This window comes from Lepidochelys kempii, chromosome 9, assembly GCF_965140285.1.
Source record: "Lepidochelys kempii isolate rLepKem1 chromosome 9, rLepKem1.hap1, whole genome shotgun sequence".
Classification (NCBI taxonomy): domain Eukaryota; kingdom Metazoa; phylum Chordata; order Testudines; family Cheloniidae; genus Lepidochelys; species Lepidochelys kempii.
The window spans coordinates 37358381-37384718 of NC_136388.1; the positions used below are offsets into that span (position 1 = coordinate 37358381).

The 26338-nt window shown below is 41.4% G+C and overlaps 1 protein-coding gene across 7 annotated transcripts in view; it reads right to left on the reverse strand.

The window, feature by feature from the left end:
- ACSL3 (acyl-CoA synthetase long chain family member 3) overlaps nucleotides 1-26338 on the reverse strand; it is a 112889-nt gene that overhangs the window by 42353 nt on the left and 44198 nt on the right. For all 7 annotated transcript variants that reach the window (XM_073359941.2, XM_073359944.2, XM_073359943.2 and 4 more), the window contains 2 exons: nucleotides 18408-18833; nucleotides 4001-4178 (listed from right to left, as the gene is read on the reverse strand). In XM_073359941.2, the coding sequence (XP_073216042.1) occupies nucleotides 4001-4178; nucleotides 18408-18758 (529 nt within the window). In that variant the 5' untranslated portion in view covers nucleotides 18759-18833. The remainder of the gene's footprint in view (nucleotides 1-4000; nucleotides 4179-18407; nucleotides 18834-26338) is intronic.

Below are 26338 nucleotides of genomic sequence, written 5' to 3' on the forward strand. Positions count from 1 at the left end.
CATTCTCTTCTGACTACGTGAACAGTGCATGATACTATCATCTGCCAACAAAAAAGTCAGCCAAGTTCACACAAGATCACATTCTGCTTAGACACTAAATAATATGTCAGACAGTGAGCTGAAGCACGTCTCAATGAGAGAATTTAAAACATTAGGCCAAATAAAATAACTCCACACACCACTCTACAGCATGCATTGGGACATTTCACTATGTTAGAATTTTTTAAGACTTCTTAAAATTTGTAAATCTATTTCATTTCCAAGGATAAAATAAATGATCTGTGCATCTGCATCTTATTCCCTTGGGTGTTCATTCAGAAAATAATGGATTCCACAGATGTGGAAGAGGATGGATCTGCACAGGTAACATATTCTGAGGTCTCCAATTAGAGGTGAGTAACCCTGCTCATTTGAGAATTGCCTGTGCAGACCCCTATCCTTGGCAGATTATCTAACAATAGGGATATTTAAAGATTACAGGATTGCTTCCCTAGACTGTGTAGACTCAAACCTTAAAAGCAAAAAAAGACTGATAAAAATATCAGATAAGTCAATTTAGTTGCCCAATTTTAGCTAATACACCTCTACCCCAATATAACACGGTCCTTGGGAGCCAAAAAAAAATCTTACCGCATTATAGGTGAAACCGCGTTATATCGAACTTGCTTTGGCCTTGAGCATTTCCGTTAAGTCACTTCCCACACCCTGACTGACCCCTCAGAACTCCCGACCCATCCAACCTTGCCCTGCTCCTTGTCCCGACTACTCCCTCCAGAGACCCCCGCCCCAACCACCCCTCCCAAGACCCCACCCCCATATAAGCCCCCCTGCTTCTTGTCCCCTGACCGCCCCCTCCATAGACTCCCCTGTTCCTAATCACCCCCAGAACCCCACCCCCTACCCAACCCCCCTGCTCACTGTCCCCTGACTGCCCCATCCCCTATCCACACCGCAGCCCCCTGGGACTCCCACGCCTTATCCAACGCCCCCGTCCCCTGACCGCCCCACTCCCAGAACCTCCGAACCATCCAACCCCCACTGCTCCCTGTCCCCTGACCACCCCCCCAAGACCCTCTGCCCCTTATCCATCGCCCTGGCCGAGCACCCTTAACAAGCCGCTCAGAGTGGTGTGTCAAGCCAGATACGCTGACCCGCTGGAGCACGCAGCCCTGCCCCCAAGAGCGCTGCTTTACCGGGTTATATCCGAATTCGTGTTATGTCAGGTTGCGTTGTATCAGGGTAGAGGTGTATTGTTATAATTTTTATTATAATAGTGCCTACAGATCTCAACTAAGATCAGGACCCCATTGCGTTAGGCACTGTACAGATATTTAGGGATGAAGGGACTGTGTCTCAAAGAGATGATAATCCAAACATACAAGACTGGGGATGGGATGGCACAAAGGGGGACGGGGGGAGTTGTTTTCATAGACAACAAGTCTGTGAACTATATTTGCTATTTCAGCTGTGGATCTGTGAAAAAGTCACATGGGTTCTTTCTTGCTTTTATCTTCCTGATAACACTGAGGACTAGAAGCATAAGAGAGATGACATGGTAAATACTGACACAAGAATCTAGAGAACTGAAGAGAGCGTTGTGTCTAGTGGCAAAATAAATCTATTTGGGGGTTCCTCTGTTTCTGAAATATGGACTTGATTATAGCATCTTTCCAAGACCACTCATCATGAGCATAGTACTTGTGGGTCAGGTGATTTGCTAGGATGCTTTCTTTGTCTTGCAGATGGAGAGATTGTACAGCCCTTAACTGCCCTTTATTCCAATACACCGAGTCTGGACTCTTCCTGCTAATCGAACAGTTGGACTCAGGTGAGCCACCAGCCAAGGCTGGATGTATCTGTTACATGTACAGCTCAGGTAGGAAGAGAAAATGGGGCTCCCTGACCAGAGCTGTCCAGAAAAGCCCATCACAGCAGGGAATCTGCAATACCTTGCTGTGTGTTCAATAGAGCCTGGATTTCATCCTGCTGGGGCCAGTAAAACATGCATAATCACCAACACAGATTTCTCAGTGTGTTCTTGGGCTCTTCCAGCATCTGATCTCTTCTGGATGAGGTCTCCCAAATGAAAGATTCTGAGTCCAGCATTAAACCTTCACTCAAGAGGCTCACCTTATAACTGTTGCAGTGAAATAGGCAACAGAACAGGAATATTGTGGAGGAATATTGTGAAAAGGCAAAAAGGAGACATAGGTGCTCAGTTCATAATAGTGCCTTAAGAAAAAGGAGTAGTTGTGGCACCTTAGAGACTTAAAGTCTCCTCCTACACATCAAATAAAACAGTCTACTTACAATTTTCCCTAAACAATGCATGCATCCTAACAAATGTTATCACAGTCCTTCAAATGAAGCTAACCACTGTTTGCTGGACATCGTAAGTGACTAATAGACATCCTTAAAGAATTAAGAAAACATTTAAATACAGTGCCATAAAGCCTATATTACCACTATATTAAATGTGAAATGTAAGCAAGGAGGCTGCAATGACTCCTGACAGCTTCTGACATTGTCTTGGCTCTGAAATGGCTGGTCCCTATTTTAGGGTCTCTGGTGTAGAGTTTCGGTGCAAATACAGACCTTCTGCAAATGCTAGAGTGTGTACAGATCTCCAAACAGAATCAACATTTTTACTATTTCTTATTTCGTTTCTCCTTTGTTTTCACTTAGATAGATTTTTCGAATGCTGCTTTTACGAACTAGTCTTGAGTGTGTGAAAAATTCATCTCAAGAAATGGCTAGACCAATGTGATCACTTGAGGAAGAACAGCCATTTTCTTCGGCAGATTGAAGAAAAGTGGTGAACGGAAATGCAAGAGATCAGCGGGAATATAAATGCAGTAGGAGAAGAAAAGAGGAAGACGAGAGAATTAAGACAGATAAATGAGGTTTAGGAGACCTACATGGCCATCCAAAACGGGTTCCTCAACTAACATTATTAGTCCTAACCAGAACAATGTAGCTAATTAAAGTACAAGTGATTTAAATCTAGTTAACTTTTACTTAAAACAGAAAACTTAGGGCATGCCTACACTTACCTCCAGAGCGATCGATCCAGCAGGGGTCGAATTTATCGCATCTAGTGAAGATGCGATAAATTGACCGCCGAGCGCTCTCCCGTCAACTCCGGTACTCCACCGGAGCGAGACGCATAGGAGAGTTGATGGGGGAGTATCAATAGTCGACCTGCCGCAGCGAAGACGCCACGGTAAGTAACTAAGTACGTCGACTTCAAGTATGCTATTTTCGTAGCTGAAGTTCTGTAACTTAAACCAATTTAGCTCGCCCTCCCCTGCCCCCTGGGGTAGACTAGGCCTTAATTTGACAGGTCAATTCATGACAGTGAAGTGATAACATATAAGGTTGAAAGAAAACTGGGTAATCTCAGATACACTGATATACACTGTTGGTCTGATATAATAAAATAAATATAAATCCTTATTCAAATCAAGTTTATAACAGTGAAAAAGTCATCTTGTAATGCAAAACATAGCAAGTGTCCAATCTGAAATCTAAACCATATAAAGTGTAGATATACATCTGACTCACTTAATTCAATTAATTCTTATACGGTTTTTTATTTATTTTATTGTAAAGGAACTACAGCAACCTGCACCGATTCGACAGCAAAAAAAAATTGAAGATTGTAAGCAGGGCACAAACTGGTCTGAGGAAGGTATACTTACTTAACTTTTATGTATTTATGGAGACTCTACTACAATTGGGGATTGAGGCTTGATAGAACACACACAGGTTTCTGCATCTAGAGATTTGTAACGTTACACACCAGAACAGAATTGGAAAGACTTAGCTTAGCATCATAGATACTTTTCATTTGAGATTAAAATATTTTATTTTATAGAATATATAAAAATAATAAAACTTCTAATACATGAAGTGACCTCAAGATCAATTTGAATTTTCAGATTGTGTCATGATACCAAAAGGTATTAAAAATATAGGGTCAGTGAAGAAAAGTACTTACGTTGGTAATTGCACATAAAGCAGGCCTGTGCAACGATCATCCACTCTGCTCTAGTCTCACAGAAGATGGCAATGTTAGTCTTCGGTTGCTGCCCCAATATTGCTAAGCCATTTCCAAAATTAGTAGCTTTAATGTAGACTTCATCATATGAGAGCCAAGTGTATTTTCCAAGGATGACCTAATAAAGTAATATAAATTTATGTAAATGTAATTTAGAAAAGGGTAGGTCCCCAAGCTTCAGCGAAGATCTTTATTATGCCTTAACCCATGTGAAAATATGAACAATATAAGTCTAAAAATATTATCAAAGTTTGCCAACATTGTGGAAGTTCCACGTTTTGTCCGTCAAAGTCCAAGTTAAATGGCTCTGTACAAGAAAATTACGTGATTGTTGAGGGACCAGAAATTGGCTGTAGGATGGGTGTGGTATACTGGGAGCACAATACAGATGTAACAAGGAGTCCGGTGGCACCTTAAAGACTAACAAATTTATTTGAACATAAGCTTACATGGGTAAAAACTCACTTCAAATTTTCACTCCATGCATCTGAAGAAGTGGGTTTTTACCCATGAAAGCTTATGCTCAAATAAATCTGTTAGTCTTTAAGGTGCCACTGGACTCCTTGTTTTGTGGATACAGACTAACACGGCTACCCCCTAATACAGATGTAGTTCAAAATGCTAAGACATCCTCTCCTACTCTACTGTCCCTCCCAAAACATTTGCCCACTACCACCCCAGAGAACTGGCACACAGTTTGGGCCCACAATTCACAAGGACTGTGACATCTCCTAATAGATATCACAGTTTTTGTTTCTGCTCCCACACTTGGGAAGAACAGTATTTGAGGCCTTCTGAGGCCATGCTAAACACCACAGTAATTAACCCTTAAGTATTTAAAAGTTTATTCCATGCTAAGAAAAGGATAAAAGCTTAGTAGTAAAAAATTCTCTCCAATACTCTTTTTGCTTTACTGGTTTCCTACCAGTTCACCCACCTGCCAACCCACCCTTCCCAGCACCTCAGCAGCCTATCTTGAGGGCTTCTGGGAAATCTAGGCTCCCCAGTTCCACGGCAGCCATTTGGCTGAGAAGTCTGGGCTCCCCAGCCTTGGCCTAGGAAACCCAGGTTACTGCAAAGCCACAGAGCTTGGGAGCTCAGAAAGCTGACTGAAATGGACATGATGGTTGTCAGTTTCATGACTATCCCCCTCCCCCATTAAATAGCAGCTGTGAAACTGACCTAACTCTAGTTAACTTCATTTAGCTGATGCTTTTTGACAAAGCTGTGAACAAAATATTAGAGGCAGGTACTGGAGTTATTCATAAAGAAAACTCCCTCAACAAAAAATGGGCAACCAAGGAGTCAGGAGCCTGGCAACCCTGGCTCCCAAACTCCCAGCAGATCACCTGACTGGTTGGCACAAAGTCAGGGAGCCCAGGAGCCGATGGCTTATTCTAGTGGCAAAATAAATCTATTTGGTCACACTGAAATATTGGAAACACTGAAATATTCTGGCTGTCTCTGTGTTTTTGAAACAAAATATTGTGCATTTAGCTGGTCTGTAAAAAATTTTAAATTTTTGGATTTTCATCCTGTTTTGGGATGAAAAAATTTCCAAAAGACTGAGCATTCTTTGCAGACCTGGAAATCAGTTTCACTGCCAGCTCTAGATATAAAGTCACCTGGAGCAATGAGCAGCAGGACCCACTTAAGATCACCACCACCAAACTCTATTCTCAGCCTATTATACTAAGGGATCCAAGCAAGGGCCTACTGCCATGTAATATTTATCACTACCTCCCCGTGTGATTTACATCATCCACTCAAACTTAACATTACCTGCCAATATAATTTGCAGAAATACATGTGAAGGTCAAAACATCAAATTACTAGAGATCTGATAAGAGATCCCTAAAATAAGCAATGGAATTTCAACTTTAACCCTTCAACACAGATTTTTGTTTACATGTTATATTTAAAGTTTAAACTAATTTGGCTTACGACATCTGAACAAGGGGAGTCCTGCTTTAGCAGATCTTATGACTAAACCAGTGCTTTCCTTCACCAGAGCTTAGCAATGATACAGGTGTGTTTGGGGAGCTGGGAAGAGCTTTTATTAACAAAGGAAATTTTACCTCTATTAGCTGTCTCAGGTACTGAAGATGCAGCAGCGTACACCCCAGCACAGGTTGTACAAGCCTGCCTGGAACATTGGGTAACAGCACATGCTGTTGTGGCTTCACAAATGGTACTTCAGCTAGTTATATCAAAGCTAGCTTTGGTACATATACATGAACTGAAACCACACCATCTGATTGCTGTGTAGATAGATCCTTAATCTCCCTGCACGTACACATATGCTTCCTTGATTCCCTGAACTCATTTTCCTTACCCCAAATCCCATGGTCCCCTACATCCTTGTTTGTTCCTCTTTCCATGACATGCCAATGTCCTGCCACCATCTGTATGCTACTTCCTCCTGCCTTCCCAAGCACACATTTTCTGAGGATATGAACCAAAGCCTCCTTACCCCCCTCCAGGCTTCCAAATAGAGTGGCAGAAGACAGCTGTGAATGGGGGGGACAGTGACAGGAAAGGGTGCAAGGTGGCGCAAGGAGAGTTAGAGACTCAGCAGCACAGAGGCCACTTGCTCCAGGCTGGGAAGGACAATCCCAGTGGTTCCTACCTGCTCCTTGACCCAATCCTGGGTACTGCAGCAGCCACTCCAGCGCCTCCTGATCCCATTCTCATCTCCGCAGCTTTATGTATGGACAGAGTCCACAAAATATTTCCATTGCCCTTCCGGTTCTGCCACTCCTACCTCCAAGTACCCTAATTCCAAATCCATTTCCCTTCCAATTGCCTGACCTCATGTTTACACTTCTACCTAAACTGCCTCAGTTCAGCAGCTGGAGTTAGAAGATCAATTTATATTATAAGAGGTTGTTCTTTACACACTTGGAGACAACTCTGTCTTTTTCAGCAACATGACCCCCCTTTTTCTTCGCCCCCCCCCCACACCAGTTAACACTACTCAGATTACTAAGGCGATTTTTTCTCAAGGCATACAAAAAATAACGTATAGATATTTACCTATCAAAAGAGTACTTTAGAATTTTGAAAAATATTTTTAGAATTCCCCTTGCACTGCTTCAGTATTTTTATTAAATGGGGTAGGGTGAAATGATACTTTCTTCCTCGTCATTCACTTTGATAGTTCAGAAAAAAAAAATAAGACACATTGGAAATCACTGGTTCAGAACCTTTGTAAGGTAATGCCTATAATGGATTTTTAAAATTATGATGGGTTAGTTTGCATTTTAATTTAGTCCTTGTTAAGAAAAGGGTTTACTGATTTTAAAAACAATTTACAATAACTTTGGTTCTTAATCCACAAAGAGTACAAAAACAACAAAGTGTGAATGTTTACACAGGTACTTTCCACTGTACAGCACTTAGTGCCAAACTTAATAACCTGTTTACCATATAAAGATCCCAATCCTTCGAACGCTTACGTACATGCTTAACTTTACACACTTCAGCAGTCCCTATGGGGACTACTCATAAGTAAAGTATGCATACAGGTGTTTATAGGCTCTACGAGGTCAAAAGTAATATAAGAATCTCTCTTATCACACATTTACACCCAAACATTGTCAGAAATACTAGGTATCGAGGCAGTGCTTAAAGGTCTCCTGAGGAAGTAGTCAACCTTAAGAGTGGAAAACAAAAAATAAATACTGCCCTCTAGTGCCTCTGATTTTTTAATTTATCTAAACAGCAAATTAACTGCTAAAATTATACTGATTATGAAAATTAATATACATGTTCATACTTTTAGTTAAACAGAAAAAATGTCATACAAATACTAAATATTTGGAAATGTTTTAAAACATTAAAGAATAATCATTTAGTGGTTCTTGGACAAATCTCTTTCACATATTTGTCCATGCAGTGTTGTTGTAGCCAGTCTGCTCCCAGGATACTAGAGAGACAAGGTGGGTGAGGCAATATCTTTTATTGGACCAACTGTTGGTGTGATAGACAAGATTTCAAGTTACACAGAGCTATTCTTCAGGTCTGGAAAAGGTACCAACAAAATAAAAGTTATTACCTCACCCACCTTGCCTCTCTACATATTTGTCCAGACATTTAATATATTAGGAGTGGGATTTTTTAAAAGTGCTCAGCCTTGGACCAACTCTACTCTCACTAAAGTCAACTGGGCTAAGCCAAGTCTGAGCACTTTTGAAAATATCACCCTACAAACATTAGAATATTGTTTTTTCCCCAACATTATTGTTTTAAAAAATAAAAATGAATAATAAAAAAAAAGCCAAGTACGCAAAACCAACTCTTGCTTCCCCACATTCACTGCTATAAATCCAAATGCAGTTTTTTATATATAGATATACACTCTCAGATAGAAGAAGCACCACGCATATATCCAAAACATAGGAATTGCCTATCCAGGAACTGGATCAGACCTATAGTCCGTCTCATTCTCATCCAATGTCTTGTTTCTGACAGTGGTCAGTATCAGATGCTTCCGAGGAAAAGTGCAAGAAACCCCACAATAGGCATAAGCAAGCTAATCTGCCCTCCACATAAGGTCTTTTCCTAATACACCTCTACCCCGATAGAACACGAATTCAGATATAACGTGGTAAAGCAGCGCTTTGGGGGGGGCGGGGCTGCGCACTCCGGAGGATCAGCGCGTCAGCATGTCTGGCTCCAACAATGCTGCTCTGAGTGGTGTGTTAAGGGTGCCGAGCCGGGGGGGTTGGATAAGGGGCAGAGGGTCTCGGGGGGCGATCACGGACAAGGAGTGGGGGGACTGGATGTTTCAGAGGTTCTGGGGGTGGGACGATCAGGGGACGGGGGCGTTGGATAGAGCATGGGAGTCCTGGGGGGCCTGTCGGGCGGGGTGTGTGGATAGGGGTCGGGGCAGTCAGGGGACAGGGAGCCGGGGGGAGGGGATTGAATGCGTTGGGGGTTCTGAGGGGTCGGTCAGGGGGCAGGAAGTGACTATTAATAACGGAAGTGCTTGAGGCCAAAGCAAGTTCGATATAACACGGTTTCACCTATAACGCTGTAAGATTTTTTGGCTCCCAAGGACCGCATTATATCGGGGTAGAGGTGTAGTTAGAGATCAGTTTAAACTCTGAAGAATGAGGTTTACTCTCTCTTCCAAAATTTATGTTAGCATTAACTATTACAACTTCAGATATTTTTGTTATTCATATAAATCTCCAGTCTTTCTTTGAATCATGCTAAGGTTTTGGCCTCAATAACATCATGTGGCAGTGAGTTCTACAGTCCCACATGGTGTGAAAATTGTGTTTCCTTTTACTAGTAGTTTTTAATTTCCCATTTTTTAATTTCAATGCACGTCCCCCTGTTCGTGTTATGAGATGGGGAGAACAGAAGCTCCTGAGCTACCTTTTCTATATTATTCATTATTCTACATACTTCTACCATGTCACCTCTCATTAGTCTTCCAATTCTAATCTTTTTACTCTCTTTTCTTATGAGAGTTTTTTCATTACCCTAATCAGTCTCGTCACCTTTTTATGAACAGCCAAACATTCTATTCTAATTCTGGAATATCCTTTTTGAAATGAAGTGACCAATACCCCATGCAATATTTTAGATAAGGCAAACACCACTGCTTATAATGGAATTAAAATATTTTCTATATTATTCTCCATCTCATTCTTTATGCATCCTAACATCTAGTTTACTTTCATAAACACAGCTGCACAATATCATTATAGATGATGATTTCCTAACTCAAAAAAGTTTCGCAGCCAACACAGGGAAATTCTTTTTTAGACCTTGTCTTAACTGATAAAGAGGAACTGATCACAGAACTAAAAATTAATGGTAGCTTAGGTACCTAATCACGACTTGATCACATTTACAATGTGCAAGCGGAATAACGTTCAGACCAGTAATACATATACTTGTTGCTTTAATAGTACCAATATCACCAAGTTGAAAACAAATTTGAGCAAAATCAGCTGAGAGGAAGCATTTAATCAGAAAAATGTGAATGATAATTGGGAACCATTTAAGAACGCCTCAATAGATGCCCCAAAAGCCACAATCGAGAAAGAACAAAGTCCAGGTTAAAAAACAACCTGGTTTAGAGGCAAGTGAAAATAACTATAAATAATATATAACAAATGATTGTAACGAATATAAATCAGAAATGAGGAACTACAGAAAATAGTTAAGGGAAGCAAAGGGACATAAGGAGAAATCTAGGACCAGCAGAATTAAGGAAAAATAAGGAGTTTTTAAAATATATTAGGAACAAAAAGAATTCTGACAATGGTATTGGTCTATTACTAGATGGAAAAGACAGGATTATCAATAATAATGCATAAAAGGCAGAAGTATTCAATAATTATTTCTTTTCTGTGTTTGGGGAAAAAACCAGATGAGACAGTCTCACTATACGATAACACTTTTTCTATTTGACTGTAATCTCAGGAGGATGTTAAATAGCAACTACTTAGGTGAAGATTTTTAAATCAGTACATCCAGATAACTTGCATCCAAGAGTTTTACAAGAGCTGGCTGAGGATTTCTCAGGATCGTTAATGATGATTTTCAATTAGTCTTGGTGCACTGGATAAGTTCCAGAAGACTGGATAAAAGCTAATGTTGTGCCAATTTTAAAAAAAGGGAAAACAGGATGATCCACGTAATTATAGGCCTGTCCGCCTTTACATCAATCCTGGGCAAGATAATGGTATGGCTAATATGAGACTCGATTATTAAAGAATTAAAGGAGGATAGTGTAATTGCAAATCAATCTGGGTTTATGGAAAATAGATCCTGTCAAACTATCTTTTTTTTTTAAAATGAGATTACAAATCTGGTTAATAAACGTAACAGCGTTGATATAATATACTAAGACTTCTGTAAGGCATTTTACTTGATACCACACAACATTTTAAATAGTTAGAATTAAAAAACTAGAATGATATAAAATTAACATACATTAAATGGATTAAAAACTGGCTAACTGATAGGTCTCAAAAGGCAACTGTAAATGGAAACTGTCACTGAGTGGGTGTGTACCCAGTAGGGTCCAGTAGGTGTGTATCAGTTCTTGGTCCTATGCTATTTAACATTTTTAACAATTATCTGGGAGAAAACATAAAATCCACCACCGATAACATTTGCAGAAGACATAAAAATTGGGGTAGTAGTAAATAATGAAGAGGACACATTACTGGTTCAGAGCAATCTGGATTGCTTGGTAAACTGGGAGCAACTAAACAATATGAGTTTTAATATGGCTAAATGTTAATGCATACAACTAGGAACAAAGAATGCAGGCCATACTTTCAGGATGGGAGACTCTATCCTGAGAGGCAGTGACTCTAAAAAAGATTTTGGGGTTGTGATGGATAATCAGCTGAAAGTGAGCCCCCAGAGTGACGATGAGGCCAAAAGAACTAATGCGATCCTGGGATGCACCAACAGGGGAATCTCAAGTAGGAGAAGAGAGGTTATTTTATCTCTGTATTTGGCACTGTACAATTGCTGCCGGATTACTGTGTCCAGTTCTGGTGCCCACAATTCAAGAAGGATGTTGATAAATTGGAGGGGTTCACAGAAAAGCCACAAAAATGAATACAAGTATTAGAAAACATCCCTTATAGATCAGACTCAAAGACCTCAATCTATTTCGCTTAACAAAGAGAAGTTTAAGGGGTTACTTGATTAAAGTATATAAGTATCTACATGGGGAACAAATAATAATGGGCTCTTTAATCTAGCAGAGAAAGGTATAAGAAGATCCAATAGCTGGTAGCTGAAGCTAGATAAATTCAGATTGGAAATAAGAAGTAAATTTATAACTGTGAGCATAATTAACCACTGGAACAATTTACCAAGGGTCAAAGTGGATTCTCCATCACTGGTGATCTCTAAATCAAGACTGGATGTTTGTCTAAAAGGTATCAGAGTAGCAGCTGTGTTAGTCTGTATTTGCAAAAAGAAAAGGAGTACTTGTGGCACCTTAGAGACTAGCCAATTTATCTGAGCATAAGCTTTCCGATGAAGTGAGCTGTAGCTCACAAAAGCTTATGCTCAAATAAATTGGTTAGTCTCTAAGGTGCCACAAGTACTCCTTTTCTTTTTTTCTAAAAGGTAGGCTCTAGGAATTATTTTGGGGAAGTTCGACGGCCTTTTTTATACAGGTGGTCAGAATAAATTATCACAATGGTCCCTTCTGGCCTTGGAATCTATGAATGGTAACATGTAGATTGCTTTCATGACTGCAGCTGCACAATGAGCTAAGGTCTTAGTTGAACCCTCCAAAATAACACCCAGATTCCTTTCCTGAGTTGATACAGTTAAATTAGCACCTTGTAAGATGTACGAGTTTAATTTTTCCCCCCTTCAATGTGTACCTTACTTTGCATGTTGAACTTTATTTGCCATTGTGTTCCCAGTCATCTAGCCTGGTTAGAGTCCTCTGCAGTTCCTCAAAGCCCTCTCTGAACCTAATCTAAATAACTGTGTCATCTTCAAATACTGCTATCCCACTACTCATCCCCCTTTCCAAATCATTAACATATTAAACTTTGGATCTAGTACAGAACATTGAAACACTCCACTAACCTATTGCCATGATGAAAACTGATCATTTACCTATACTCTTGGCTTTCTATCTCCTAGCCAATTTTTGATCCATGACAATACTTTGCCTTTTACTCATGACAACTTAGCTTCTTTAGTAACCTCTTGTGCAGGACTTTGACAAAGCCTTTTTGGAAATCTAAATAAATTATGTCAGCCAGGTCTCCTTAATCTACTACATAATTGACATGTTCAGAGATACTAGAAAATATATAAATACAAAACAGCTGTTTTCAGTTGTTCATTAGTAATACTAAGCTCTTGTATAGCCTTTTTCATCTGCAGATCTCAAAGCAATTTTAAAGATAGGGAAATTGAGGCACAAAGGCGAATTAAGAGATTTTCCCAAACTTGAAAATCACCTAACCACTATAAAAAGGGCCACATCATATTTATACTAATATTAAAACACAAAATGTATATACATAAAACCCATATGTTTATTTCCTCTTAACTTTAAATGCACAAGGGCCAGATCCTCAGACAGTGTAAACAGTCATAGTGTCATTATGTACCTGGCTCACAGTTTTGAGAAGGACTGAATTCTACTCATAAACCACATGGACAGACAATGGTACAATAAAGTTCCTAAAACACTCTGCCAAAACACTTGAATGTAGCTTTTGAAAGCTAGAGCAAAAATGCAACTTCATGGCAATTCTCAAAAAGAGACTTTAAGCCTTTTAATAAAAATGGTCCTGATCTTGCAAATGGCTCTGCAAAAGTAGAGTCCCTTCATCTGTACAGAGTTCCACTAAGGCCAACAGGTCTGCCTGTAAAAAGTCAGTTGCAGGACTGGCACCTAGATGTACAGAGGTTGGAAGATGCAAGCAAGAACCCTGTTATGAACAATAAGTTAATTTGTATTTCTCTGATTTTAAAAAGTTGGACACTGCTTTCAAATTGTTTACAAAAAAAATTCCTTCGGTCTTCGCAAGCATTTATTGCCAGTGTTAAAACAATTTCATCTGAAGCCAGTTCCTTCTTCAAAAAGCACACACACGCTCGCACGCACACATACAATTTACCAACATATGAAAAAACTCTTGAATTACTTGTTAAAATAAAAACCTATGGAGTTATACCTGTGAAACCCCATTCTAAAAGCTAGTGTGGTGACACCTGTAACTGATGGCAAAATCTGGGCTGCAATGGCTTTATTGATTATGCATGAAAAGGAAAGAACTTAGTTTGACTTTCAGAATCCAGGTTGTTTGCAGGACTAGAAACTGGAAACACACTGTTCTCTTGTAAGCTGAGCAAATTTCATATGGAAGCCAGTGACCCACAAACAAGGAGCACCTCTAGGATTTTTCTACATTCTCCTTCTAGAGTATGAGATCATTTCAAACCTAAGTCACCCCTAGAGAGTGCTTAGCGCACAAATTGCAGGTCTTCCAGCCAGGAACACTGACAGGTAGTATTTCCCATAACTGTATATGCTTACCTATTTGTTCTTTTGCGTGAAGTAAAATTTTCAAAAAAAGTGCTCAGAATTTGCCAAGCTCTATTCTCACTGAAGTCAAGGGGATTTTTACCATTAACTTTAATGGCAACAGAGCCTGACCAACACTGGGTGGGTTTGAAGATTCCTACCGTTGCATTTTTATTCCAAATCTTGCAATAAATTCTCTTCTGCATGTTTTCCTTTACTTTGGAGAGACTAAAACAGCAGGCAAATAATAGAAGATTTAGTCTATTACTATTGCTTTTGAAGCATGTTACTCAATATTAGATCAACCAGATGGACTGGCCTCACAAACTTAGAACATGATCCTGCATCTATGTCTAGTCCCGGAAGGTCCCTGAGATAATGGGCCTTAAAAATCACAACATTTTTACCTCTACAGAAGTTATGTTAATCTGCTTAATATTTTTGACTTTCTGAAGACAGACTCATGGTAGCTAAGGGAGCCTGTGTCTGGAGGTGGATGGAAACAAATTTATCCGAATATAAATTTTTAAAATTCTATAATACATTTGTAAAACAGTATTTCTGTGGCATAAAAAGAGTACATGGTGGTGTATTGAGGTATAAAAGTTTGTCAGCACTTGTTTTAGATGATCTGCATAGTTCCCTTTACCACTGATAAGCAGGTGAGGCCATTTGATATTGAAAAAACCTTTATATTTTTACATGCCATCACATATTCTCCCATGTCTTTCCCTCACTAATGAAACATTTAAGATCTACGGAAAATAAATTTCTGGGGTGAAATCCTTGTTCCATTAAAATCAACGTGAGTTTTGTGATTAAGTTCAATGAGGCCAGAATTTTATGCCTGGTTTATAATCTCATGAATATGTGGTCCAATTTACAGAACTAACCTTCCCATTTTGTTCTACTTCAAATTTGTCAATTTATTTTTTCAAACACAAAAGCATACAAGATGAAGAAAACCAATCCTAAATGTCCTCTTCACAACCTAAATTCACTGAATTTTTCCAATTAAATTAGGCTTCCAGCTAAATTGTCATCTATTTTCAAGATTAGCACATCCTGGCCTTTTGAAAAAAATCCTTGGGGTGGGGAAGGGAAAAAGTTTGCCGGTTCTCTTGTTGATGTTTAAAAGGTATTTTCATCAAGAAAGAAAAACACCTGTCCCACGACTCAAGGGAACTAGAAAACTGAATACAGATTTAGTAGTGTCAAATGAAAAACAAAAAAGGGAAAAACTGTATTTTTTCTAACTGCATTCACTTATAGTACTCTTGGGTATTATTCTCAACTGCAGAATATACAAATCTTTCAAACAAACTGATTTTCTGTTTAGTATCCTTTTATCTCAGTATTAGTTTAATAATCAGTAATTTCATGTGCTATCAGTGACATCAATCCACTTCACAATAAACAGCAAATTAACGTCGGGCCTGATTTTCAGAGATGTTGAGCACCTGCAGTTCCCAGTGACTTCAAATGGAACCATGGCTACTCGGTTCTTCCGAAAATCAGAAGCATAACTTTTTACTTTTTAAAGACGATCTAACTCAACTTACTGACATTCCCACAAGTGAAATGCCTCTTCAAGGAGAGAGCATAGTCCAGTGGACAGGGCTCTTGACTGGCTTTCAGGAGACCTGGATTCTATGCCTAGCTCTGCCACTGACTTATTGAGTGATCCAAAGCAAGTCATTTCTCACCAGTTTGTACTCCGCTTCCCAACTGGCAATAATAATTACTACCCTTTGTAAGTAATTTAAGATTTATGAGTACACCATATAAATAAAAGTTACAAATTATGTAAATGTTCAAACGCTTGCTCTGAACAGTGACAAGCTGCCTTTACAAAGAGAACTAGAGGATACAGAATGATTTTAAATAGGAAAACTAGCAAAAAGACCAATGACAGTTAGTTATTCAACTAAAGTATTAGTTAATATGCTCTAGTGCAGGGGTTCTCAAACTAGGGGTCAGGACCCCTCAGGTGGTCACGAGGTTATTACACAAGGGGGAGGTTCGCAAGCTGTCAGCCTCCACCCCAAACCCCACATTGCCTCCAGCATTTATAATGGTGTTAAATATATTTTAAAGTGTTTTTCATTTATGGGGGGTGAGAAACACTCAGAGGTTTGATATGTGAAAGGGGTCGCCAGTACAAAAGTGTGAGAACCACTGTTCTAGGGGATGGGCTTTATGACTTTAGATCAATTAGTTGAAAAATAAGACTTCTATAAAGACATTACATATAGATTTGTTGTAATATGTCTGGCAGATGCATGTTAGTCTTCAAACAATTTTTAGAATCTGTTCTTTACAGCAGAGTTGCAGGGAATTACAGCAGAAGCTACTGGAAGTATTACTATTGACTTCAGAGACCAAAATTAGACCAAAGTCCCATTTCAAAAAATGTACGAGCCAATTCCTGCTATCCTTCCTGATGAAACTCATTGTCAAAACTCTCAGTGATTTCAACAGGAGTCTTACTAGAAAAATGTGCAAAGTACCTTGTAAAACTTTTACAGTCTGATTTGTTTGCTCAACATTTTATATCGCATTTTAAAGAAAATACAGCATTTCTTAACATAAAATGAAAATGCTAAGAAATTCTAAAAACAATCTTATGCAGCAGTGCCACCCCATGGAACAAAACGGCACAGCATCAAGTGTGGCAATCAAAAAGAACTGTTATCTCAAGTTTCATTAAAATTTCCTGATTGAAGATTTAGAGAGCAAGAAAAATAAGTAGGTCAATTTCTACACATTTTTCAGCTTTCCACTACTTCCAAGACACTTACTTGCATAACAGAATAGTCTAAAGCTTCCTAATGCTTAACCTTTATGGCATTAATTATGCTTAGAAAACAAACCCACAAAGACTACTTGTGGCCAAAATGTTAATCTGTACTCAGAGGCAGGCCCAGTTTGCATGAAACATTAACTTGCTCTTGTGCTTACTTTACAGCCCAACAAAGTTGGGAACGGTGCATCAAGATAGATTATACTCCTTATGAAAGCAAATGTTTCTGTATAGTATTTCCCTTTTACCAGGGCATTATCTCCAGAGCTGTGGAAAAGGTTCCCCATAAATTAGAGCCCCTCTGTAAGACAATTTAAAACAGAACATATGCTAACTCTTGTTTACTATTTTATTTTATGGATATTTTATTATTTTAACCACGTTTTATGTTTTTATAAATAAAAAGCCACATGTGCGTGGTTAAAAAATCTTTGTTAACATTCAAAGTAAAGCAGGTTCCCCACAAAAAGATTATCGTCACCAAAATTAATCTTTTTATTGGGAAGATGGCAACCCTTTCTGGAAGTCCTAGAGCGCACAATACTGCCCTCTACTGGTTCCTGGTCAGCACACACTTGACTGAGAATACTACATCTGCCATGAACTGCATTGGAGCATGCAGATTTCATGTACATATATGCAAGTCCTCATAATACCATCTCAAAATCATGCTATTATAGAGTTAAATAATGTGAAAAAAAATGGAGAAAATATTACTTGACTTATCCCCTAATGCAGTGGTATGTTTCTTAGGAGCTTACAAAAAGCAAGAGTCAATCATCAAGGGAGGCCTGAAGTTACAAAACTACAGAAAAGGCTACTGTACTGAAATAATCCCTATATAGTATTTGAGTTGTTCAAAATGTACTATTGGAATGATTTACATTTTTTTTTTTAAATCTGTAGTTCACCTTTAAGGTGACTGCACCAAAAAACAATCAAACAAGACTATGCAATTATGATCTGTGATACCAAATTGGAAGTCCTTGTGCAAACAAAACTCCCATTAAAGTCCTGCATGTCTGGTGCATAACTGGACCCTTCATTTACAATTCAGTTTATTAGAAAGGCACATACTAGTTTGTTTTTTCATATTATATGTTGTCTACAAAAGTTTAGAGAAACAGGAGTAAGGTTTTTCACTGACTAAAAATGTCACAATAGAAAACTTAAACCTATTTCCTCCTCCACCTCTAGATTTTTAACAAGCAGTACATTCCCCAAAAAATCAGAGAACAATCTTGCACAATAATTTCACCATCACTTTTTCCTGTTTCACTGAAACCATAAATGAGGATATCTAAAGAATGCAAAAAAGAGATTTTAGATTTGTCTTAAACAGGGATTAATGAAAGAGGGAATTATAACCTTTGCCATGGCTACTTAATTTCAGAAAGAAACCTAGTTTTTCAGTCTGTATCACTCTAGTTAGAACTGTTGCAATGGAGAGTAGTCTTTACTGGTTTTAAAAAAAAAAGTTAAAGGCAGACAACAAAACAACTTACCTTTTTAAAAACTCTTCCAGAGGGCTGGATTTCATCTTCCTCTTTCAAGACTTCACGTGTTCCTAAGAGTTTTTTGTCCTTAAATTTAGTTTTAGCATACTTGAAAGCTTTGTCGAGTGTGTCACATCCAGGATATAAAACGGAAGCTAAGCAATGCAAACTGTTAACAGACCTGTATGAACTACCAGGTTTGTTTGTCACAGGTTTAGCTTTAATTTGTTTTGATTTTGCTAAGGTCTGTCTTGAGCCAGATACTATGTACCATGGAACGTATGTTATAAACGTGTACACCAATATTATGAAGTTTATTAACTGCAGAAAAACAGGATTGATAGTATGCGTTAGCTTCATTTTGTCTGCTTGTGAAGGTTGTAGATCACACGGGAGTTTGACAAATTTGTTGATTACATGTAGATCAGCGAAGACCTGAAAGAGAAAGAAAAAGTCTGTTTGCAGTCCTTTTAAAAAATATGTATTTCCCATTTTCTGATTAAGAGTTACCAAAGTAGTAGGTCAATTTATGCATTTAAGAGTTTAGGGTAAAATCCTAGTCCCTTTGTACAAAGATCAAGCATCTCACAAGGGACCAGGAGTGGGGATAACAATTCTTCTCTTCCAATCTATGACTTGCAGTATTTATTTTGATTTATCTGGCAATTATGCAGAAATCTAGGCACACTAAAAATCTTATTTTTCAACACAATATCTGGATTTAAACAAATTTCCAGTTCCAATTTTCAAATAGATGCACCAACAAAAACTGAGGACACGCTACCCAATCACATCAGAATATCATAAGATTCTGTGCTTAGACATTCACCTGTAATCTTCAACTCCTTTGAACTATCAACCTACTTAAGAGCCTATGAGAAAAGTAGTAACACCCATTGCTCCTCACATAGTCATCAGTAAATCCATCAAATTAGTATGTTGGCCAAGTCCCTATAAAACCCTACATAGTACCTTGAATTGGGCCATTGCAGAGCTCTATTCCAGACTACACAGGAAACTATGCAATTCCACTGTATGGCAGGCACAGTGCATGCAGTGGAACTATATTGCTTCCTCTACATGAGGGCATTACATGGCCTAAAGGATTTCACTTTTGGTACTTGTATGCAAAAAGTGCATTTTTACTATAAACATAACCATCCCATAACAACACAATGGTGCCTATTTCCACTTGGAATTCACAGCTCTGAACTTTCTCCTGGAGTTAGGTGCCTAAGCCTTTTCTTGAAAAAAACTGAAGAGGTGTTGGCCTCCTTATGACCTTTAGCCCAGAAGGTGGGGCACTCACTAAGGATATGTGTTCAAATCTCCTTTCTGCCTGATGTGGGGCAGGGACTTTTACCTGGGTATCCTACATTGCAAGTGAGTGCCCTAAATACAGCGTTATGGGGTGTCTCTTTCTTTGTCTCCTGTTTGAAGCTATTCCACTTTGTCTGAATAATAAAATAGCCATTGGACCAGATAGTAAGAATAATCCAAGGGGTAGGGTGTTAACCTATGGTGTTGGGTACCAAGCTGAAGCCCCTGCTCCACAACAGGGAGAAGGGAGGGGGGAATTTGAGCCCTGGTCTTCCACGTCCTGGGTGAATGCTTTAACAACTGAGCTAAACGTAATAAAGACAACCATTTTTTGAAAGGCCTGATCCAGTCAGTGGCTTCCAAAAACTCCTACCGAGTCAGGCCCTGCTGTAGAGATAGCCAGGGCAATGCCTACTTTGAAGATCATGCTGGAGTTCTGGCATGAGGTAGGTGTTCAAGTGTCACACACTCTTGGTTTCTGTATGCGTACCCTCTGGCAGAGATTTAGGAACCATGGGGATTTTATTGATTGAAATTTAGGCACCATTGACTTCAACAAGGGCAGTATTTAACTCTTTGTCCATAGTGATATGATTAGAATCTTAATTCCTCTGTCATGCTTCCATGTCACTAAGCCCTGGTCTACACTAGGACTTTAGGTCGAATTTAGCAGCGTTAAATCGATTTAAACCTGCACCCGTCCACACAGTGAAGCCCTTTATTTCGACTTAAAGGGCTCTTTAAATCGATTTCCTTACTCCACCCCTGACAAGTGGATTAGCGCTTAAATCGACGTTCCCAGCTCGAATTTGGGGTACTGTGGACACAATTCGATGGTATTGGCCTCCGGGAGCTATCCCAGAGTGCTCCATTCTGACTGCTCTGGACAGCACTCTCAACTCAGATGCACTGGCCAGGTAGACAGGAAAAGAACCGCGAACTTTTGAATCTCATTTCCTGTTTGGCCAGCGTGGCAAGCTGCAGGTGACCATGCAGAGCTCATCAGCACAGGTGACCATGATGGAGTCCCAGAATCGCAAAAGAGCTCCAGCATGGACCGAACGGGAGGTACGGGATCTGATCGCTGTTTGGGGAGAGGAATCCGTGCTATCAGAACTCCGTTCCAGTTTTCGAAATGCCAAAACCTTTGTGAAAATCTCCCAGGGCATGAAGGACAGAGGCCATAACAGGGACCCGAAGCAGTGCCGCGTGAAACTGAAGGAGCTGAGGCAAGCCTACCAGAAAACCAGAGAGGCGAACAGCCGCTCTGGGTCAGAGCCCCAAACATGCCGCTTCTATGATGAGCTGCATGCCATTTTAGGGGGTTCAGCCACCACTACCCCAGCCGTGTTGTTTGACTCCTTCAATGGAGATGGAGGCAATACGGAAGCAGGTTTTGGGGACGAAGAAGATGAGGAGGAGGAGGAGGTTGTAGATAGCTCACAGCAAGCAAGCGGAGAAACCGGTTTTCCCGACAGCCAGGAACTGTTTCTCACCCTAGACCTGGAGCCAGTACCCCCCGAACCCACCCAAGGCTGCCTCCTGGACCCAGCAGGCGGAGAAGGGACCTCTGGTGAGTGTACCTTTTAAAATGCTATACATGGTTTAAAAGCAAGCATGTGAAAGGATTACTTTGCCCTGGCATTTGCGGTTCTCCTAGATGTAGTCCTAAAGCCTTTGCAAAAGGTTTCTGGGGAGGGCAGCCTTATTTCGTCCTTCATGGTAGGACACTTTTATCACTCCAGGCCAGTAACACATACTCGGGAATCACTGTAGAACAAAGCATTGCAGTGTATGTTTGCTGGCATTCAACCAAAATCCGTTCTCTCTCTCTCTGTGTTATCCTCAGGAGAGTGAGATATAATTCATGGTCACCTGGTTGAAATAGGGTGCTTTTCTTCAGGGACACTCAGTATAGCCCATTCCTGCTGGGCTGTTTGCCTGTGGCTGAACAGAAATGTTCCCCGCTGTTAGCCACAGGGAGGGGGGAAGGTTGAGGGGGTAGTCACGTGGTGGGAGGAGGCAAAATGCGACCTTGTAACGAAAGCACATGTGCTATGTATGTAATGTTAACAGCAAGGTTTACCCTGAAAGAGTGTAGCGACTGTTTTATAAAATGTGTCTTTTTAAATACCGCTGTCCATTTTTTTTTCTCCACCAGCTGGATGTGTTTCAATGATCACAGGATCTTCTCCTTCCCAGAGGCTAGTGAAGCTTAGAAAGAAAAAAAAACGCACTCGAGATGAAATGTTCTCCGAGCTAATGCTGTCCTCCCACACTGACAGAGCACAGACGAATGCGTGGAGGCAAATAATGTCAGAGTGCAGGAAAGCACAAAATGACTGGGAGGAGAGGTGGCGGGCTGAAGAGAGTAAGTGGCGGGCTGAAGAGAGTAAGTGGCGGGCTGAAGAGAGGGCTGAAGCTCAAATGTGGCGACAGCGTGATGAGAGGAGGCAGGATTCAATGCTGAGGCTGCTGCAGGACCAAACCAGAATGCTCCAGTGTATGGTTGAGCTGCAGCAAAGGCAGCTGGAGCACAGACTGCCACTGCTGCCCCTCTGTAACCAACCGCCCTCCTCCCCAAGTTCCATAGCCTCCACACCCAGACGCCCAAGAACGCGGTGGGGGGGCCTCCAGCCAACCAGCCACTCCACAACAGAGGATTGCCCAAAAAAAAGAAGGCTGTCATTCAATAAATTTTAAAGTTGTAAACTTTTAAAGTGCTGTGCTTAAAGTGCTGTGTGGCATTTTCCTTCCCTCCTCCACCACCCCTCCTGGGATACCTTGGTAGTCATCTCCCTATTTGTGTGATGAATGAATAACGAATGCATGACTGTGAAGCAGCAATGACTTTATTGCCTCTGCAAGCAGTGATTAAAGGGAGGAGGGGAGGGTGGTTAGCTTACAGGGAAGTAGAGTGAACCAAGGGGCGGGGGGTTTCATCAAGGAGAAACAAACAGAACTTTCACACTGTAGCCTGGCCAGTCATGAAACTGGTTTTCAAAGCTTCTCTGATGCGTACCGCGCCCTCCTGAGCTCTTCTAACCGCCCTGGTGTCTGGCTGCGCGTAACCAGCAGCCAGGCGATTTGCCTCAATCTCCCACCCCGCCATAAACGTCTCCCCCTTACTCTCACAGATATTGTGGAGCACACAGCAAGCAGTAATAACAGTGGGAATATTGGTTTCGCTGAGGTCTAAGCGAGTCAGTAAACTGCGCCAGCGCGCCTTTAAACGTCCAAATGCACATTCTACCACCATTCTGCACTTGCTCAGCCTGTAGTTGAACAGCTCCTGACCACTGTCCAGGCTGCCTGTGTACGGCTTCATGAGCCATGGCATTAAGGGGTAGGCTGGGTCTCCAAGGATACATATAGGCATTTCAACATCCCCAACAGTTATTTTCTGGTCTGGGAAGAAAGTCCCTTCCTGCAGCTTTTGAAACAGACCAGAGTTCTTGAAGATGCGAGCGTCATGCACCTTTCCCGGCCATCCCACGTTGATGTTGGTGAAACGTCCCTTGTGATCCACCAGAGCTTGCAGCACTATCGAAAAGTACCCCTTGCGGTTTATGTACTCGCCGGCTTGGTGCTCTGGTGCCAAGATAGGGATATGGGTTCCGTCTATAGCCCCACCACAGTTAGGGAATCCCATTGCAGCAAAGCCATCCACTATGACCTGCACATTTCCCAGGGTCACTACCCTTGATATCAGCAGATCTTTGATTGCGTGAGCTACTTGCATCACAGCAGCCCACACAGTAGATTTGCCCACTCCAAATTGATTCCCAACTGACCGGTAGCTGTCTGGCGTTGCAAGCTTCCACAGGGCTATCGCCACTCGCTTCTCAACTGTGAGGGCTGCTCTCATCCTGGTATTCATGCGCTTCAGGGCAGGGGAAAGCAAGTCACAAAGTTCCATGAAAGTGCCCTTACGCATGCGAAAGTTTCGCAGCCACTGGGAATCGTCCCAGACCTGCAACACTATGCGGTCCCACCAGTCTGTGCTTGTTTCCCGAGTCCAGAATCGGCGTTCCACAGCATGAACCTGCCCCATTAGCACCATGATGCATGCATTGGCAGGGCCCATGCTTTCAGAGAAATCTGTGTCCATGTCCTGATCACTCACGGGACCGCGCTGACGTCGCCGCCTCGCCCGGTATCGCGTTGCCATGTTCTGGTGCTGCATATACTGCTGGATAATGTGTGTGGTGGTTGATGTGCTCCTAATTGCCAAAATGAGCTCAGCGGCCTCCATGCTTGCCTTGGTATGGCGTCCGCACAGAAAAAAGGCGCGGAACGATTGTCTGCCGTTGCTCTGACGGAGGGAGGGGCGACTGACGACACGGCTTACAGGGTTGGCTTCAGGGAGCTAAAATCAACAAAGGGTGTGCCTGTACATCAAGGAGTATTTCAGGCAGGACTGCACGGAGGGTTCCAATAAGAAATGGTGAACCAAAGTTATCGTTGTTATTGGAACAAGGAGGTTAGCCTGGCCTCTGATTGATACATGGCTAGATTAACCTCGCTGCGCCTTCTCTGTGACTGACTGCAGTGTGATCTAGACAGGGGAGGAGGAAAATGAGTACAAAACAAATCTGGTCTATTTCTTGTTCTGACCCACTCCATCTATCCTTTACATCTTTGGCTGGCAGCAGACAAAAAAGGCGCGAAATGATTGTCTGCCCTTGCTTTCACGGGGGGAGGGAGTGTGGGAACGGGGTCCTGACAATATGTACCCAGAACCACCCGCGACAATGTTTTAGCCCCATCAGGCATTGGGATATCAACCCAGAATTCCAATGGGCAGCGGAGACTGCGGGAACTGTGGGATAGCTACCCACAGTGCAACGCTCCAGAAGTTGACGCTTGCCTCGGTACTGTGGAAGCGCTCCGCCGAGTTAATGCACTTAATGCACTTAGAGCATTTTCTGTGGGGACACACACACTCGAATATATAAAACCGATTTCAAAAAAACCGACTTCTATAAATTCGACCTAATTTCGTAGTGTAGACATACCCTAAGTGTCATTACAGGATGGTTATGTTTATAGTAAAAATGCACTCTTTGTTACAAGTATGGCCTCTTTACATACAAGTACCAAAAGTGAAATCCTACTGAGGGAAAAACTTCTGGCCCTAAGATTTCTGAAGCACTGTTTTGCAGGGCTGATTTATCATGTACAAACAAAAAAATAAGCGTGCATATATACAGATTTATTTATTTATTTTACATCGATACGATAATTCTCTCTAAATAGTGTTCTCTAAATAATGTTTATAACTCAAACTCAAAAGGTGGTGAGGGTGCCACAGAAGAGGTAGTTCAAGTTAGGACAAGTCAGCTTTCTTTGCTAGTTGCTCATTATGCTCATTTATGTTTTGAAAACCTAATGAAAAATGTTATTTTTCTAGCACAAGTTATCCATTATCTTATGGCATTAACAAGATTAAATTATGCAGGAGTATATTCCTTCACCATCAAAGTGGAGGAACTTGTATGTTGATGCCTCCAAGAAAAGACAGTTACCTTTTCCATAACTGGTGTTCCTCAAGATGTGTTGCTGATGTCCGTTCCATATTAGGTGTGTGTGCTCGCCACACGCAACCGTGCCAGGAGTTTTTCCCTCAGCAGTATCTGTAGGGAACCAGCTCTGGCGCCCCCTGAAGTGGCATCTGTATGGCGCAGTATAAGGGGTTCCACCGGACAGAGGACCACGCTGCAGCTCTACAGACGTCCTGGATAGGGATGTGCACCAGGAAGGCTGCCAAAAACACCTGAGCTCTTGTCCAGTGGGCTCTGACAATTGGCAGCTGTGGAACTCTCAGTAGATCGTAACAGACCCTTATGCATGAGGTGATCCAATTGGAAATCCTCTGCAAGGATACCGGATGACCCTTCATCCTATCCACTATAGTGATGAAGAGTTGAGTCCATTTATGGAAAGGCTTGGGACATTCTAAGTAAAAAGCCAAGGTCCTCTGGACATCCAGGGTGTGAAGACGCCTCTCTTCAGTGGTCTTGTGTGGTTTGGGACAGAACACCGTGAGGAAGATGTCCTGGTACATGTGGAAGGTGGAGACCACCTTTGCCAAGAAGGGGCCGCAACTGAACCTTATCTTTGTCGAAAACAGTGTACGGCAGTTCTGAGATCAAGGCTTTAATTTCAGAGACCTGTCTCGCCAATGTCACTGCCACCGGGAACGCAACCTTCCATGACAGATGGGAAAGGGAGCAGGACCCCAGTGGTTCAAAGTGCGGGTCAGTGAGCCTAGAGAGAGGACCAAGTTAAGATCTCACTGCGTGAAGGGAGCCTGCACCTGCGGGAAGAGTCTCTTCAGCCCTCTCAAGAATCAGACCGTCATGTCTGGAGGGACCCGAGGTTGGGGTGCAAGAGCTGACCGTGGACCTGCAATGGCAGGTCTGGTCGGTTGGACAGGGGCCAGGGAGTGGCCGCTGACAGGCTCATGAGCATGCCGAACCAATGCTGGTAATGCCACACTGGGGTAATCATGATAACCTGCTCCCGGTCTCTCTTGAGTTTTTCCAGGGTCCTGCTGATGGGTGGAATCAGAGGGAACACATACATCAGGCTCCCCAACCACCACAGGAGGAAGGCAT